Raw genomic sequence first — 13,890 nt, 5'->3', positions numbered from 1 at the left:
ATGTTGGACTCGCTGGCCTGAGTCATGGAAGCCAATCTAATAGCTGCTTTGTGACACGCAATCAGTCCATCTGTTCTGTCCTAGTGAGGACCCCAGCACAGCACCCCTGTCTCCATTTACACTGGTCGTGTTTCTTTCCCTGCTCCCTCCATGACTAAAGTCACTACTGTAGAACTGCCATGCCTCATTCTTACTATGGCTGTGCAATGACAAAACAGAGATTTCATTCTTTGTCCAAGTCTACAGTTCAGGCAACATCTGAATAGGCAACAGCTCTTTTATGGTCCATGTGATTCTACTGTGATGAAATTAAGAGATGCAAACCCAGACCGGTAACACTTCCCCCATTACAAGTTCCCATGTTGGGTTCCTTCCAACCATTTTGTTTAGCCCACGGGGTTTTCAGGAATAATGTAAACAGGTGGATGCCAGGAGGCCACACAATAGAAACAGCATCCACACTCGCCTGGCTCCTGCCTTCTAAAGTACCCTCCTACCTACTACAGTGAGACCTCTGAATCTCTCTCTTTAGAGACAGGGCCTCACATAGTTCAGGCTAGCTCCAAACTTGCTATGTAGTCAACCATACATAGCTGTTGATCTTTCTGTCTCTACCTCCTAAGTGCTGGGATCATATGTCTGTGCCACCATGCCCAACTTACATAGTACTGGGGACTGAACTCAGGACATTATGCGTACTAGAGAAGTAGTATGTCAACTGAGCTACTACATGCATCTTCATCCCAGAATGTCTCTATGAATACAGAAGTCAGTTAAAGTAATTAAGATATATAGTATAAGCTTTATTATATATATATATGTATATATGTATATATATACATATATATATAATTATATAACATATAATATGTATGATAAGTGATAGACCTTATATACATGAGAAATATATACATATGAGAAATATATATGAGAAGTAAAAGCATTACATGGATATTCTCAATTATTTTCTTGATTATACAGGGTTTGGGCTATATAGACTATATCTCAAAGAAATGAAAAAAAGTACAAAATTAAATATGTGTAGTATAACCATATATATGGCTTGAAGTCAATGCGGCTGGATTTGAACTCTACACAGATGAAGACAACCTGAACTACTTATCTTTCTTCTTCTACCTCCCCATGTGCTGGGAGTATTGTCAAGTGTCACCACATCTGGTTTTGGATGTTTGCTAATTAACTGGCACATTAAATGAAAAGAAGCGATGGCCACAATGAACATAAACAGCAGTGAGGGGTGTCTGGGCCAACTGTAATGAGCTTGTGTGTGTGTGTGTGTATGTATATTTTCTTAGTGACAATCATAATTTTCTAAAACTACTGATTGTTGCCTGTATTCACAATTAAGAAAACTTGAGTCTTCACTTTTGAGTAAAATACCCAAGTAGTACCTTTTTATTCAATGGCTGCATTGAATCCCAGCAATGAGCCCTTTAGAGGTCTGAAGAGAACAATATTTAAACCAAAATAAATGAGTAACAACTTTGAATGAGAAGATCTTATGCTAACGATGCCATCTTTTTTCTACCTTTCCTGTTTGGGTGTTTGGTCCTTCATGTGAGGTTATCTATGGTGTTATGACTTCCCAGGTTCTAGAATGGCAACTCTTCAATCCCTGCCAGCTGACACACTCTGTAGAAGCTCTAACATACCTGGATCCTGCTGTTTCCCCAGTCAGCCACAATGATGTTTCCATTCGAGTCCACGGCTACACCTGTTGGTGCGTTAAACTGCCCATTTCCTTCTCCATTTGAGCCGAACTTCAACATGAATTCGCCTTCCTGATTAAATACCTGGACGAAGTATTGAAAGACTTTTTTATTTAAAATAGATGACTCAACCAAATTAAAAAAAAATAGCTGTCTGAGCAAGTTATTTATAGTGAGACCTGTGACTGGAGAACAGTCTGAAAAAAGTGGTCTATATACTAGACACTTGTCTCTTGTGATTCCCAGGGCATATGCAATTTCATTTATTATTTATTAAATTACTTTTCTTTTTTTTGCCATTTACAACTGGTTGCTAAATACTTACAAATACAAAAAAATTACAAATTATAAAATACTAGATATTATAAGGTGTTTTGAATAAAACTTAAGTATTTATTTTAAAACACTAAATATTATTCTCTTCAAATAAGAAACTTTATTTATTAAATAAATAAAAATTAAAATATGGGCACTACGTCTCTATAGGATGGGTTGCCATTCAGTTTGGATCAGGTTTTTGTTAGACCAAATACTCAGGGTTTATTACCATTTTTTACTATATCAACATATTAAGAACAAGAGGGCGGAGGTCTCTCATGCCTGGTGCGATTGGTTGATCGATCAGTTACTGTGGTTTACCGGGTATTTGCATAATAGTATACATTATACAAATATAGGTCACAGGTTTTGGAATGAAATGTTTAATGACAATGTTAAATACATTCAATGTGTCTAATGTCACCACAGTGAACAACTGTATCTTGATGCTTCAGATGATACTTAATGGTCCGGAGATGTCCCTGGGATGTTGTTCTAACTATCCATTATGGCACTGCTTAGATGCATGGAAATATTAACTAACAAATCAAGAAGAGTGACAGTCAGGGCAACCTTTACAGTAACGGTTGCTCATGTGTGGGCCTCAGAGGGTTCACAGCTTTGAGCACCGATCTGATCTGAGGATGACCTCAGGACATTTGAGTCCTCCTTGGCTCCTCAGAAACAAGCACAGGCAGCTCTTGCTAATACGTTAGGTTATGAATGCCCCGATGCAGGCTGGGAATGCGGCAGGCACACTTTGCACACTAGCAGGTAGGAAACCTTGAGTTTTATCGTCAGCAATAAGAAGAGAGAAAAGAAGGACGGAAAGGGGACTGGAGGGGAAAGAATGAGTGAGAGAGAAGGGGCAGGGAAAAGGAGGAGTTTAGAAGCCTTCCTTAGTTCTAGTCCCATAGCCACTGATACCCAACAACTCCAGAGACCAGTGAGCATGCGTTGGCTTGGTAAAGACACCAACAGGCCTTCTGCTATTGATTCCTGCACACGATCCTTTTGGTGGTCCTTGCTTACTTTCCCATCCAGTATATTTTACTTGGCATAAGTACATCTCCTTCACATTAAAATTAAAATGCAGACTTCACTTTATTTTTGTTGTTTGACTCTGGGCCTGGGGGGGATTTTTATTGAAGATAAGGTCTCAATGGGTAGCCTGGGCTAGCTTCAAGTTCCTGATCCCCCTGTCCCTGCCCACACCTGTGCCTGTGCCTTGCAAGTGCTAGGAATTCCAGGCAAGCTCACCGTACCCATCGCTCAGTCGTCTTGTGGTGAAAAAAGAAAAAAGGCCACAGTTTCCCTACCCATCTGTAGCTTTACTCAGGGCCCTGCAACTGTGGCAGGAAAGGAGTGGAATGTTCCAGAAGTAAGTCACAGTTTCAGATCACAGCGACAGCAGGGTTATCATTGTTCTATCGCATAATTAGTCATCACTGTTTATTGCTGCCGTGGTTTGGCCCTTCATAGGTTCTGGAGTTGAAGGTCCAGTCCCCAAATGCTGGGATGTTCAGAGGTGAGTATTCTAGGAAACACGTGGATCCCAGTGCTCTGACCTCATCAGTGGATTAATTCACTGATGGGGGTCATCGATGAACGGACCACTAGAAGACAGCCGAAGCAGAAGGCGGTCTAGACTGAAGGCGGTCTAGCCTATCTGTAGGTAGTAGGTCATGGATGCAAGGTCTCGGAGCCCTAGCTCTGCCTCTCTTTCTCTTTGTCTCTGCAAGTGGTTATGACTGAAACTCTGACACCATGAACCAAAATAAACCTTTGTTCCTTGATTTTGTTATTCTCTGATACTGGATCACAGCAGCAGAATGCTCACACAACAGCTTCCTACATGATATTTATGAATTAAACTGTATCATAATTATTATGCACAGGAAAGAAAAACTCATAGTATCTATAGAATCCCAGACTATTGCTCCCCCAAACACTACTAAAACAATAAGAATATATTTTTAAAAACCCATAGTAGACTACTTACTAACTCTGACTTATAGATTTCACGGTTACTAAGCAAGAAATCAATTGAATTGAGAGTTACTGCTAAGTGCTGTGTCATGGGAAACAAACCCCACGCATACCATTCAACATCTGTCAGAGAGAAAAACATAAAGCAAATGCTATGATTTCCTTCAGATGAAAGGTGAGCTTAAGTAGTTGGCATAATATCTCTGGATCCTGAAACCATCTCTTCCAGACCTTTAATAATCACAAACACTTTATATTTTCTGCATCTCACCTGATGTCATTCACTTACTCATACATTTCTCAGATGAAGATGATCTAAGAGCTGAAATGAATTTTATAGCTTTGCTTTTTATACTTGTATGGAGTTGTTGTTTACTAATGTTGATGCAGCAGATTGAGCCCAGCACCTGGAACATGCTAAGCCCACACTGTATCACTGTGGTGGTGTGAATGAATATGTTTGGCCCATGGGAAGTGGCACTATTAGGAGGTACAGCCTTAGTGGAGGAGGTATAGCCTTGTTAGAGAAAGTTGTCACTCTGTGTGTGTGTGTGTGTGTGTGGGGGGGGGGGGGTTGAGGTTCCTAAACTCAAGCTCTTCCCAGTACAGAAAGGACAATCTTCTTCAGGCTACCTTGGGATCAACATGTAAAACCCTCAGCTCCTCCTGCACCAGGCCTCCCTGGATGCTGCCATGTTCCCGCCTTTATGATAATGAACTGAACCTCTGAGTCTGTAAGCCAGCCCCAATTACATGTTTCTCTTTTATAAGAGCTGCCTTGGTTATGGTGTCTGTTCACAGCAATAAAGTCCTAACTAAGACACACACTGAACTGCATCCCCAGCCCTCAGGAAATCTCCTCCTTCTAGAAACATATGCACTTCTGTCATTTCTGTCTCTATGTCCAAGCACCTGTTTTAGAAATGTTTAAATCATTCTCATTCATCTCAGTTTCCATCTAAGAAACTGACAGCCATCATACTGTATCCCAAGTAAGTAAGTCTATATTAAAACCTCCGTGTTTAAGCTGAAGCCAGATCCCCGTAGGCTTACCCCACTCGGGTCTGATTGTCTGCACAGTGCTGCACATTATTTACAACTAGACCAATTTCTCCGTACAAGCAATGCCAAGTAACAACAGTTGGAGTGCTAATAGTACCTTGACAGAATGATTATGGAAGTCTGTAATGATGATCTCATTATTGCTATTCACAGCTGCAAAATGGGGACCTGCAATAAAACAGGGGGAGAAACACATGAGGGCTCCGACAGCAAACACGCTGACAGATGACAGCACAGTAGCCGCTGCAGCACAGGACAAGACTGACACATTGAATTAATTAAGGAAGGACAAAGAACCCAAGCCCCAGTCCATGGACGCCGCCAGACTTCTAGCTCCTGATACACTGGATACAGCACGTTGCTTAGCTGTCTGCTCTGGCCTCGCCCCACCAAGCCTTTAGAGTGGCAGTCCTAAGGAAGCAGGATGAGCAGGAAGTACCAGCAGCCCTTCTCTGCACCGCCCTGGGTAAGCCACACCCACCACCTCTGACCACAGCATGCTTTTGCTAAGTACGGAAGTAAAGGACTCCTACAAAGATATCATCGTTCTCCACTCTGGGAAAGAGGTTCCAAAATGTAATTTTTCTTTTGGAAAAAAAAAAAACTGAGCATAAAACCCACATTTTATAATATTGAGTGTTCAGAATCTGGGCTAGACAAAGAAGGAGAGAATGAACACAAAGAAAAACGATGCCAGCTAAACTGGAAATCGTGCCAAGCATCCTTTGAAAAGGAAAATCAATGGGCCGTGCTCAGCCTTTCCTTGCAGATGTGCACATCCGAAAAAGCTTGTGATTGCAAAGTTGCACAGTACAAAGTAAAAAACTAAAAACTAAAAAATAAACAAAAAAGACTGCCTCTGCTGCTCTTAGCAGATATTCTACACCCCTGCCCTCTTACAGTAACCCACAACGGTGAAATAACCCCCATCCTGAGGCTCGTGAAAGAAAACTGCAGCCATGGGAAACTCACTCATTGGTCTTCAAGCACTTGTCGGGTGTTTTTGTTTTTGGTAAATATTTTATTTTAAGATATATTATTTCATTTAATACAAATATTTAAAAATCCATCGTCTGCAGTGTGAGCGACTATCGGCAGAAAACAAATTTTTTAAAGCCATTTCCCTCCCAAGACAGGGTTTCTCTGTGTAGCCCTAGCTGTCCTGGAACTCACTCTGTAGACCAGGATGGCCTCGTACTCAGAAACCGGCCTGCCTCTGCCTCCCAAGTGCTGGGATGAAAGACACGTGCCACCATTGCCAGGCAAGGAGAAACAATTTAAAGGCTGCACTTTCACCTGAGCCTTCTCAGGACAACTGCCTACTGCTTCAGCTCTGGCTCCACCCCCGGCACCCCCCCCCCCCCCCCCCGGCTCTAGCTCCACCCTCAGCATTCCCCCTAAAGGCTGCACACACACTGGGGAACAGGGCACCTTCAACATGCTCAGACAGCATGCAAATGTGAGCATAAGAAGCAAAAAGAAGGGGGCTCACATATTACCATCGAGTGTACCTGCAAACTGCCTGTCCCCGTTTCCTCGGCTACCAAACCTGGTGACTATTTTCCCGTTGGGCTGGAAGATGAACACGCAGCATGCCTTGTTGTCCACCACAATAATGTGCCCATTGCGGTCCACAGAAACTCCTTTGGGCCCCATCAGTTTTCCTGATCCAATTTTTGTCTGTTAGAAACAAGGACAGAAAAATATACATCGAAGTTTGAAGCATTCCAGAAGCCAATCTGAAGCTAGTTAGTTGTCTTAGGAAAACATTTGCTCAAATGTTCTCTCTGTCTCAGAAAAATGGCTCTGCAGTCTTCAGCATCTACTACAGACATTTATATAAAAGCTTTATTTTTAAGGCATTTGCCACCAAATTTGGACCACAATGCCCTTGTAAATGGACACTTGATGAAAGAGTACAGGGTGTAGAGAAAGACTTCCTTCTCCTGTCACTTGCATTGATCACTTTGGAAGTTGCAGACAGATTTACTCACCTCATCTAACCTTAGAATTCCTTATATTTCTTTCTAAAACCTTTAAAAAAGCAACTAATAAATAATATAAAACTATTCAATGTTATATAATTGTAAACAGTCACCAAATAGAAGCCATTACTATTGCAGATACATTCCATACTCAGTACTAAAATCTCAGGCAGGTGCCATTAAACTTTATTGCCAGGCAGTGGTGGCGCACACCTTTAATCCCAGCACTTAGGAGGCAGAGGCAGGAGGATTTCTGAATTGGAAGCCAGCCTGGTCTACAGAGTGAGTTCCAGGACAGCCAGGGGTACACAGAGAAACCCTGTCTCAAAAAACGAACTTTATTAAGTTCCATGTGGTTAGAAGTTACATCGACTCCATCCACCACTGTGTGCTCAAAATCCACCACACTTACTGATGCATGAAAGTTGTACTCAATGGCTATTTGTTTACTACACAAAACCAAAATTATTTATAAGCTAACCCAATCATGGTTATTATTTGTGTCGGGGCATAGGTATGCATGTATGTAGGTGGGGAGGTAAATGCATATGTGTGATACATGTATGTAGAGGCCAGGGGCCTTGTGTTTTGAGACAGTCTCTCTTTGAGCTTGCTAACTAGGCAGGCTGGCTAGTCAGGGATCCCCTGGGACCTGTCCTTCCTACCTCTCCATCTTGAATTACCATCCTGGCCTTTTTTACAACATGCATTACAGGCACCACTAGTACTTTATAGACTGAGCCATCTTTCCAGCTACCAAATCATGACTCCATATATTTTAATACTACATTTCTATAGACTCAAGCAACCTCATATCAAAATCTCTACTGAACACACGCAGACCTTTTTCTTCACTATTCCAAAACAATACAACACAACAAATATCTACAAGGCATTTGTATTAGATATGAGTAATCTAATGATTCAAAATATAAAGGTGTCCATGGATGGTATCGGAACTCCATCATTTTGTAGGCAAATCCTGAATGATCTTGGGCCTTGATGTTCAGAGGGGTCCAGGAACCAGCCCCATATAGAGACTGGAGTTCTGGGAAGAAAAGTAGACGCCAGACTCTGTAGCCTAGGAAGTGGAGGGTCAGTGGTGGCAAAAGGAACTCTTACCTTTTATTTTATACTTTTTCATACACATATTTTTAAAGCTATTTGTGTTATCTTTTAAATTAAAAACTAACCCCCACTGATTACATTTCAAATGTTCTGCTATAAAGCCTTCTCCCTCCATGTTGGCATGCCTGATAGAAATCTGAGAGCTACAGATGTACCCTTTAATTTTTAGAGTTATTTATTTTACTTTATGTGTATGAGTATTTTGCCTATGTGTGTGTCTGGGTGTCATGTGTGTGCTTGGTGACCTTAGATGTGGGAAGAGGGCATCAGATCCCCTGGAACTGAAGTTACAGATGGTTGTGAATTGCCAACGTGGGTGCTGTGTTCTCTACAAAATCAACAAAAGCTTCATCCCCGGAACCCTCTCTCCAGCCTCCTACATATCTACTCTTCATCTCCTAATACAGCGATGGAGCTTTCTCGGAGTAGGACTTTTCATGGGACTCTTTATTCTTCTAAGTCTACGAATGATGGAGATTCAGGTGCGGTTGCCCTAGAGCAGAGAGACAACTACGTGGAGAGGAAGCATCTTGTCTTAGGCCAGCGACTCTCTTGTGTAAGTCTGATTCCGATGCTGCAATGAAGCCCACAGATCAAAGAGGCTCTAACATAATGGCGTGAAAGGAAATCGCTCACGCTCTTTCAAGTCTGAAAGGAAGGTATCACGGAGATCAAAAGGAGAGCTGGCACTCTTCTCATTACCGCGTAATGCACTACTACTTAACGTTACAAACAGCAGTTGTTACCCAGAATGACTCAACCATATAATACCAAGTGGATAATTATCTAGAATGAAAACAGAAGCCAAAGGATTATCTTAGTTCTACCATGGGATGTCAGCTAGGGCAGATCTACAAGCACAACTTAAAGCTGACACCCAATGTTGCTTTCTCCCATTCCCCCCATATTGTTTCCAGTTCAGACGCACTGAATTCTACAAAGTGAAATAACAAGCCAGGCATTATTATTATAGAAGAGTAAGAAACATATTTCAGATCTTGGAGTCAGTTAAACAAGAGCATTTAACTCAACAAATGGTTTTCATGCTGAAGAGGGGAAAGTTGAGACATTTTAGAATACAGTGGCCATAAAGGTCACCATATTTGTGTTTCGTATGTATATATTTTTAATTTTAATTTTTTTCTGATTACAAAAGGCTCCCAGCTGGTCTGGAAGATATAAGCCATGAGGGAAGACATAAAAGGAGGCAGGAGAGGATAACTATTCGACTACATACCAGATGTCTATAAAAATGGTAGTCGAGATGCTACCCATCTGAGATGGTCAGGAGCAGACAGAAAGATCATGCTGGGGTAACAGGGAAGTCAGCGGCACGGTGAGTTCACTGACCCATTAAAAGAGCAAAACTGTAATCTCCTGATACTAAGTTGTAGCCTGCACACCTGGGAGGACTTTTTACAGTACTCAAGTGTTTTCATGTTCTCTTTTTACCCCAATGGGGTCTAACCAACATCTATCCTGAAGAGATTCTTGCTGCAACAGGCAATATCCTTCTCTGTCCTCTGGAGGGCAGGATTGCTCCAAGATCTTGTCTGCACTTCACAGCGTCTAAGGCACTCATGACCAACAGAGCCCAACTTTAGGATTTCAGTTCTTCCAAGTATTTATTATGAGTATGGAACTATCAAGTCATGAGTGTAAAATATCCCAGTCAGGGAGCCCTCGTGTCTCTGTCTGTCTCTGTCTCTGTCTCTGTCTCTCTCTCTCTCTCTCTCTCTCTCTCTCTCTCTCTCTCTCTCTCTCAGCTAGCAAACTCTTGCTCAATATGCAAAAGCTACTGTTGTATTTGCTCCCAAGTGTACAGATTGCTAATCATTTTGCCAGAGTCTAAAACAAGAATAAGAAGGTTTTCTCCAAACTAGAGTTCTTCTAGAGAACAGCAAACAGTTTTATCTATGTTGCTACCAGTGTTGTCATGGTTGGGTGTTGGAAGACACAGAAAGGCACAAGAGCTCCCTGTATCCATGGCCATTCTATGGAGTTGTCAAGTTCTAGCCAAACTAAAAAATGCAATGTTAAAGGGACAGCCTTTTATTTCCTTAGGTTGAAAAGGTATTGCCCTACATAAAGCAAGGGTTCTAATCTGAGAGTAAAAAAAAAAATGTAACCCATCTTTTAAATACCTTCTTGTAAATACCATGAGGTAACTATGACAGCCCAAAGCCTTCCAATGCCTTCAGTCAGTGAGTAGGGTTCCAGAATGGATTAGGAAAACACACTCCAAACCCTCAGAGAAGGAAGTGATGTGGTGTCAACTAAACACCTTCATTCAGCTATGAAGCCCAAGTCATAGCTGGTCACACAAACTTTATGTTTTGGAAAAGATTACAAGAGGCATGGAGAAAAACATTTCTTAGATGAGACCCATATAAAAATTCAGAAATAAATCTCATTTAATTTGTACTCAAATCCTGTGAGATAGATGTTTTTAAACTCCGAATGTTAAATACTCAGAAAAATGATGGGATTTTTCCCAAAGATCAAAAGTTAGTAAAGCCCAGAAGTGGGATTCCAGGGGTTGATCCCAGTTAATGTTCATGTTGTCAAATAAACTAGAAGCCGTCGGTACTCTATGAGAGATAGCACAAAGCGAAGTGTGCACGGTCTTCTGAAAGACCTTTGACCCAGCGCCTCATAGACTTGTGAATGGCAGAACAAAATGGTCTGACTGATGGTGATTCCTTGGTGACACCTAAGAGGAGAATCCACTGGGCTCCTCTAGTCCCTGATGACTTGTGAAGAAACAGAAGTTGTTCCGGTTGTATCTTGAATACACACAAAGTCCTGGCTGCCAAAGGCCTAGTCCTCACTGGAGCAGAGAGGCATTAGGGCCGGGTGGGAAGAGGGAGATCACTGGGGCACATCCCTGAAGGAGGCTGTGGGACTCTGTTCACTTCCTGCTTGCTCTGCTTTCCTGAGTCAGGAGCTCCATCCCTCATCCTAAACTTCCCTTTGCCACAGCACCAAAGCACCAGGTCCAAGTGACTGTGGACTGAAGCCTTCAAAGCTGTCGGCCAAACAAATCTTTTCTAGGTTGATTTTCTTAGGCATTTTGTCTCAGCAGTAAAAGGGCTGACTAACAGAGATGCCATTTTTACATTTTGCCAAAAGAGGACAGAAGGGTAGTAGCACAAGTCTCTCATGACAGGATCCAGGGTGTAGGTGAACTGGCTTTATCCCTATGGAATCGGCCTCCATTTTCTTTTCTTTCTTAGTTCTATGCGACATTCATCAATGTTGCCTTTTCAGGTTATAACAAATAATTTACAACTGACAGCTCTTGTGCCTCAGGCTTTCCCCGCAGTATGCCTCTGTGTGTTTTAAAAGTAGGAAATATGCATTATATGTGTTTCTTCCAGGCTTTCCACCACAGGCCTAAGAAAGATCAAAACCTTGTGACAGTCTGCAAATTAATTTGGAAATCACAAACTGCCCCCTTGATAACCCTTTGCAGGGGTGTTTTTTTTTTAATTCAAATTAAGGCAATCAATATAGTTTCTTGATAAATGTGATTTTTGAAGCAAATAAGCCTTATAAAATAAATGACACTTAAAATACACATGTATGTGTATGCATAGATATGCATATGTGTACCTGTATATATGTATATACATGTATGTGTGCATATGCATATATATGCTTACACTTGTATATTATATGTGTGCATGTGTGGGGTAAGAGAAAGAGAGCAAGTTTATCAAATAATCACAGCCACTCTTGTTTAATAAAACTGAGATTGATGACTCTCTATGAAGAATTAGAAGATAATGGCTTGGATTTAAACAAGAAAAACATAATTTAATGTCATATTACTTGTTCTTTCTACTATTTAGTGGCCAAACAGTAGTCACTCTTACCTTAAATTTCCCATCATTGGAGAAAATGCTAACCCACTTGTTGTCATAATCTGCGATGATGATGTCCCCACTGGGGTGCACCGCTACCCCTGTGGGCCGCTGGAGCTGCCCAGGGGATCGTCCCCGGATGCCGAAACGACTTTTGAACTGTCCATCATTGGAAAAGATCTGTTCAATGAATTTACATCCATTAGAATGTGAACTAGCACAGAGATCACTGGGGCAGGAAAGGCATTTGTGAAATGTACCTCGGATCAGAATCTGCCAGTGCTGCTTAAGAAATCTCCCCTGACACTCCCCTACCCACCCACGCCCCCCCCCCCACAATTAAAACAGAAGTCTACATACTTATCTTGTTCCTTCCCTATACTATTTATCTTCAATCTAAAATAAAGAAATACACACCTAGCTCTAGTCAACATAGTCAAATGAGCACACGAAGGGCTATACCTGCACGCACTGGTTGTTACTATCTGCAATTAATATCTTTCCACTCGTAGATGCAGCCACACCCTGCAGGTTTGTAAATTCTCCTTTGTTTCTTCCTTTGGTACCTAAGAATAAATGAGAAAAGTACAGAAATTAAGTTATAAAGAATTAAATTAGCAATTCAGCCTCTATAAGTAGCATGAGAATACATTGTCTTTTTTCTTTTCCATGGTAGAGATGGACTCATAGCTGTGTTTATGCTGAGCAGGTGCTTACTGAGCTACAGCCACAGCCTCTGCATTGATATATATGTATATATACATTGATATATACATATACATTGTGTGTATGTACATCATATATGTGTGTGCGTATATCTTGTATATGTATATGTGTATGTATATGTATCAATGCAAAGGCTGTGGCTGTAGCTCAGTAAATATATATATACATATATATATATACACATACATATATATTTATATACTTATGGGGTTGGGCAGGGATGGGGGCTCTCTTATGACTTAATAAGAGAACTTAATAAGAGAACATGAACTACTCGCCTTCTCTTTCAGACCAATAAAGTCTTTGCAAAAATCGTTCTTAGGCAAATGCTAATTCTCTCTAATCAATCTGTAGCTGAATATTAACACAGTTAAAATACATTCAGATTTCACAAAGAAATAATAAAAATATTCCAACTATTCAGTTACAAGAGAGGAGTATATTTAAGTTTTGTAAAAATCTCACTCTTCCTCTGTAGCTCTCGGAGGAAGCCTGGACATCTGACTTTCAGAGCACACGGGCACCCTGGAGCCACAGATGTCCTGTACCAGAGGCATGGTTCTCCCACGCTGGATCCATGTCTGCAATCTTTTCTAAGGTTCTGGACTTCTATATTCCTGATATTTCACTCTTAATTATGTGTGTGTGTTGACAGGATCTTACTAAGTGTGGCCCAATTGTTCTTGAGTTTGCTCTCCCTTTAGTCTCCCTAATGCTGGGCTTAAGGTCAAACTTTGGTCACTGGACTGTGATTACAAGGAAAAGGGAGAGAGAGAAAGAGAGAGGAGGGCAGAGAAGTAAAAGCGTGTCATCTGCATGTTATCAGCTATATCTTTATGTTTAAAAAAATTGAATAACTTATTTCCATAGGACATAGTATTAATGGATAGAAATAGGCAAACTGTCTAAGCATGACCTGGAAAGAAGCTTAACATTTAATTCCTAATGAGAAAAATAAATTATAATTAAATTTATATTAAAAGAGCAATGTAGTAGTTTTTAGCCATCCCCAGATGTCAGCTAAACAAACCAACACTAGAGCTGCCATGCAGGCAGGTCCATTTCAGATTAGCTACCAGATCCCAG

General features: G+C 41.1%; 1 protein-coding gene across 2 annotated transcripts in view; it reads right to left on the bottom strand.

The window, feature by feature from the left end:
- Trim2 (tripartite motif containing 2) overlaps positions 1-13,890 on the bottom strand; it is a 110,342-nt gene that overhangs the window by 5,290 nt on the left and 91,162 nt on the right. For both annotated transcript variants that reach the window (XM_052180282.1, XM_052180283.1), the window contains exons 7-11: positions 12,541-12,644; positions 12,091-12,258; positions 6,611-6,779; positions 5,197-5,267; positions 1,674-1,814 (exon numbers count right to left, since the gene is read on the bottom strand). In XM_052180282.1, coding sequence (XP_052036242.1) covers positions 1,674-1,814; positions 5,197-5,267; positions 6,611-6,779; positions 12,091-12,258; positions 12,541-12,644 — 653 coding nt within the window. The remainder of the gene's footprint in view (positions 1-1,673; positions 1,815-5,196; positions 5,268-6,610; positions 6,780-12,090; positions 12,259-12,540; positions 12,645-13,890) is intronic.

This window comes from Apodemus sylvaticus, chromosome 4 (assembly GCF_947179515.1).
Source record: "Apodemus sylvaticus chromosome 4, mApoSyl1.1, whole genome shotgun sequence".
NCBI lineage: Eukaryota > Metazoa > Chordata > Mammalia > Rodentia > Muridae > Apodemus > Apodemus sylvaticus.
Note: the sequence above shows the minus strand (reverse complement) of the source record. Positions and strands in the feature narration are given on the sequence as shown.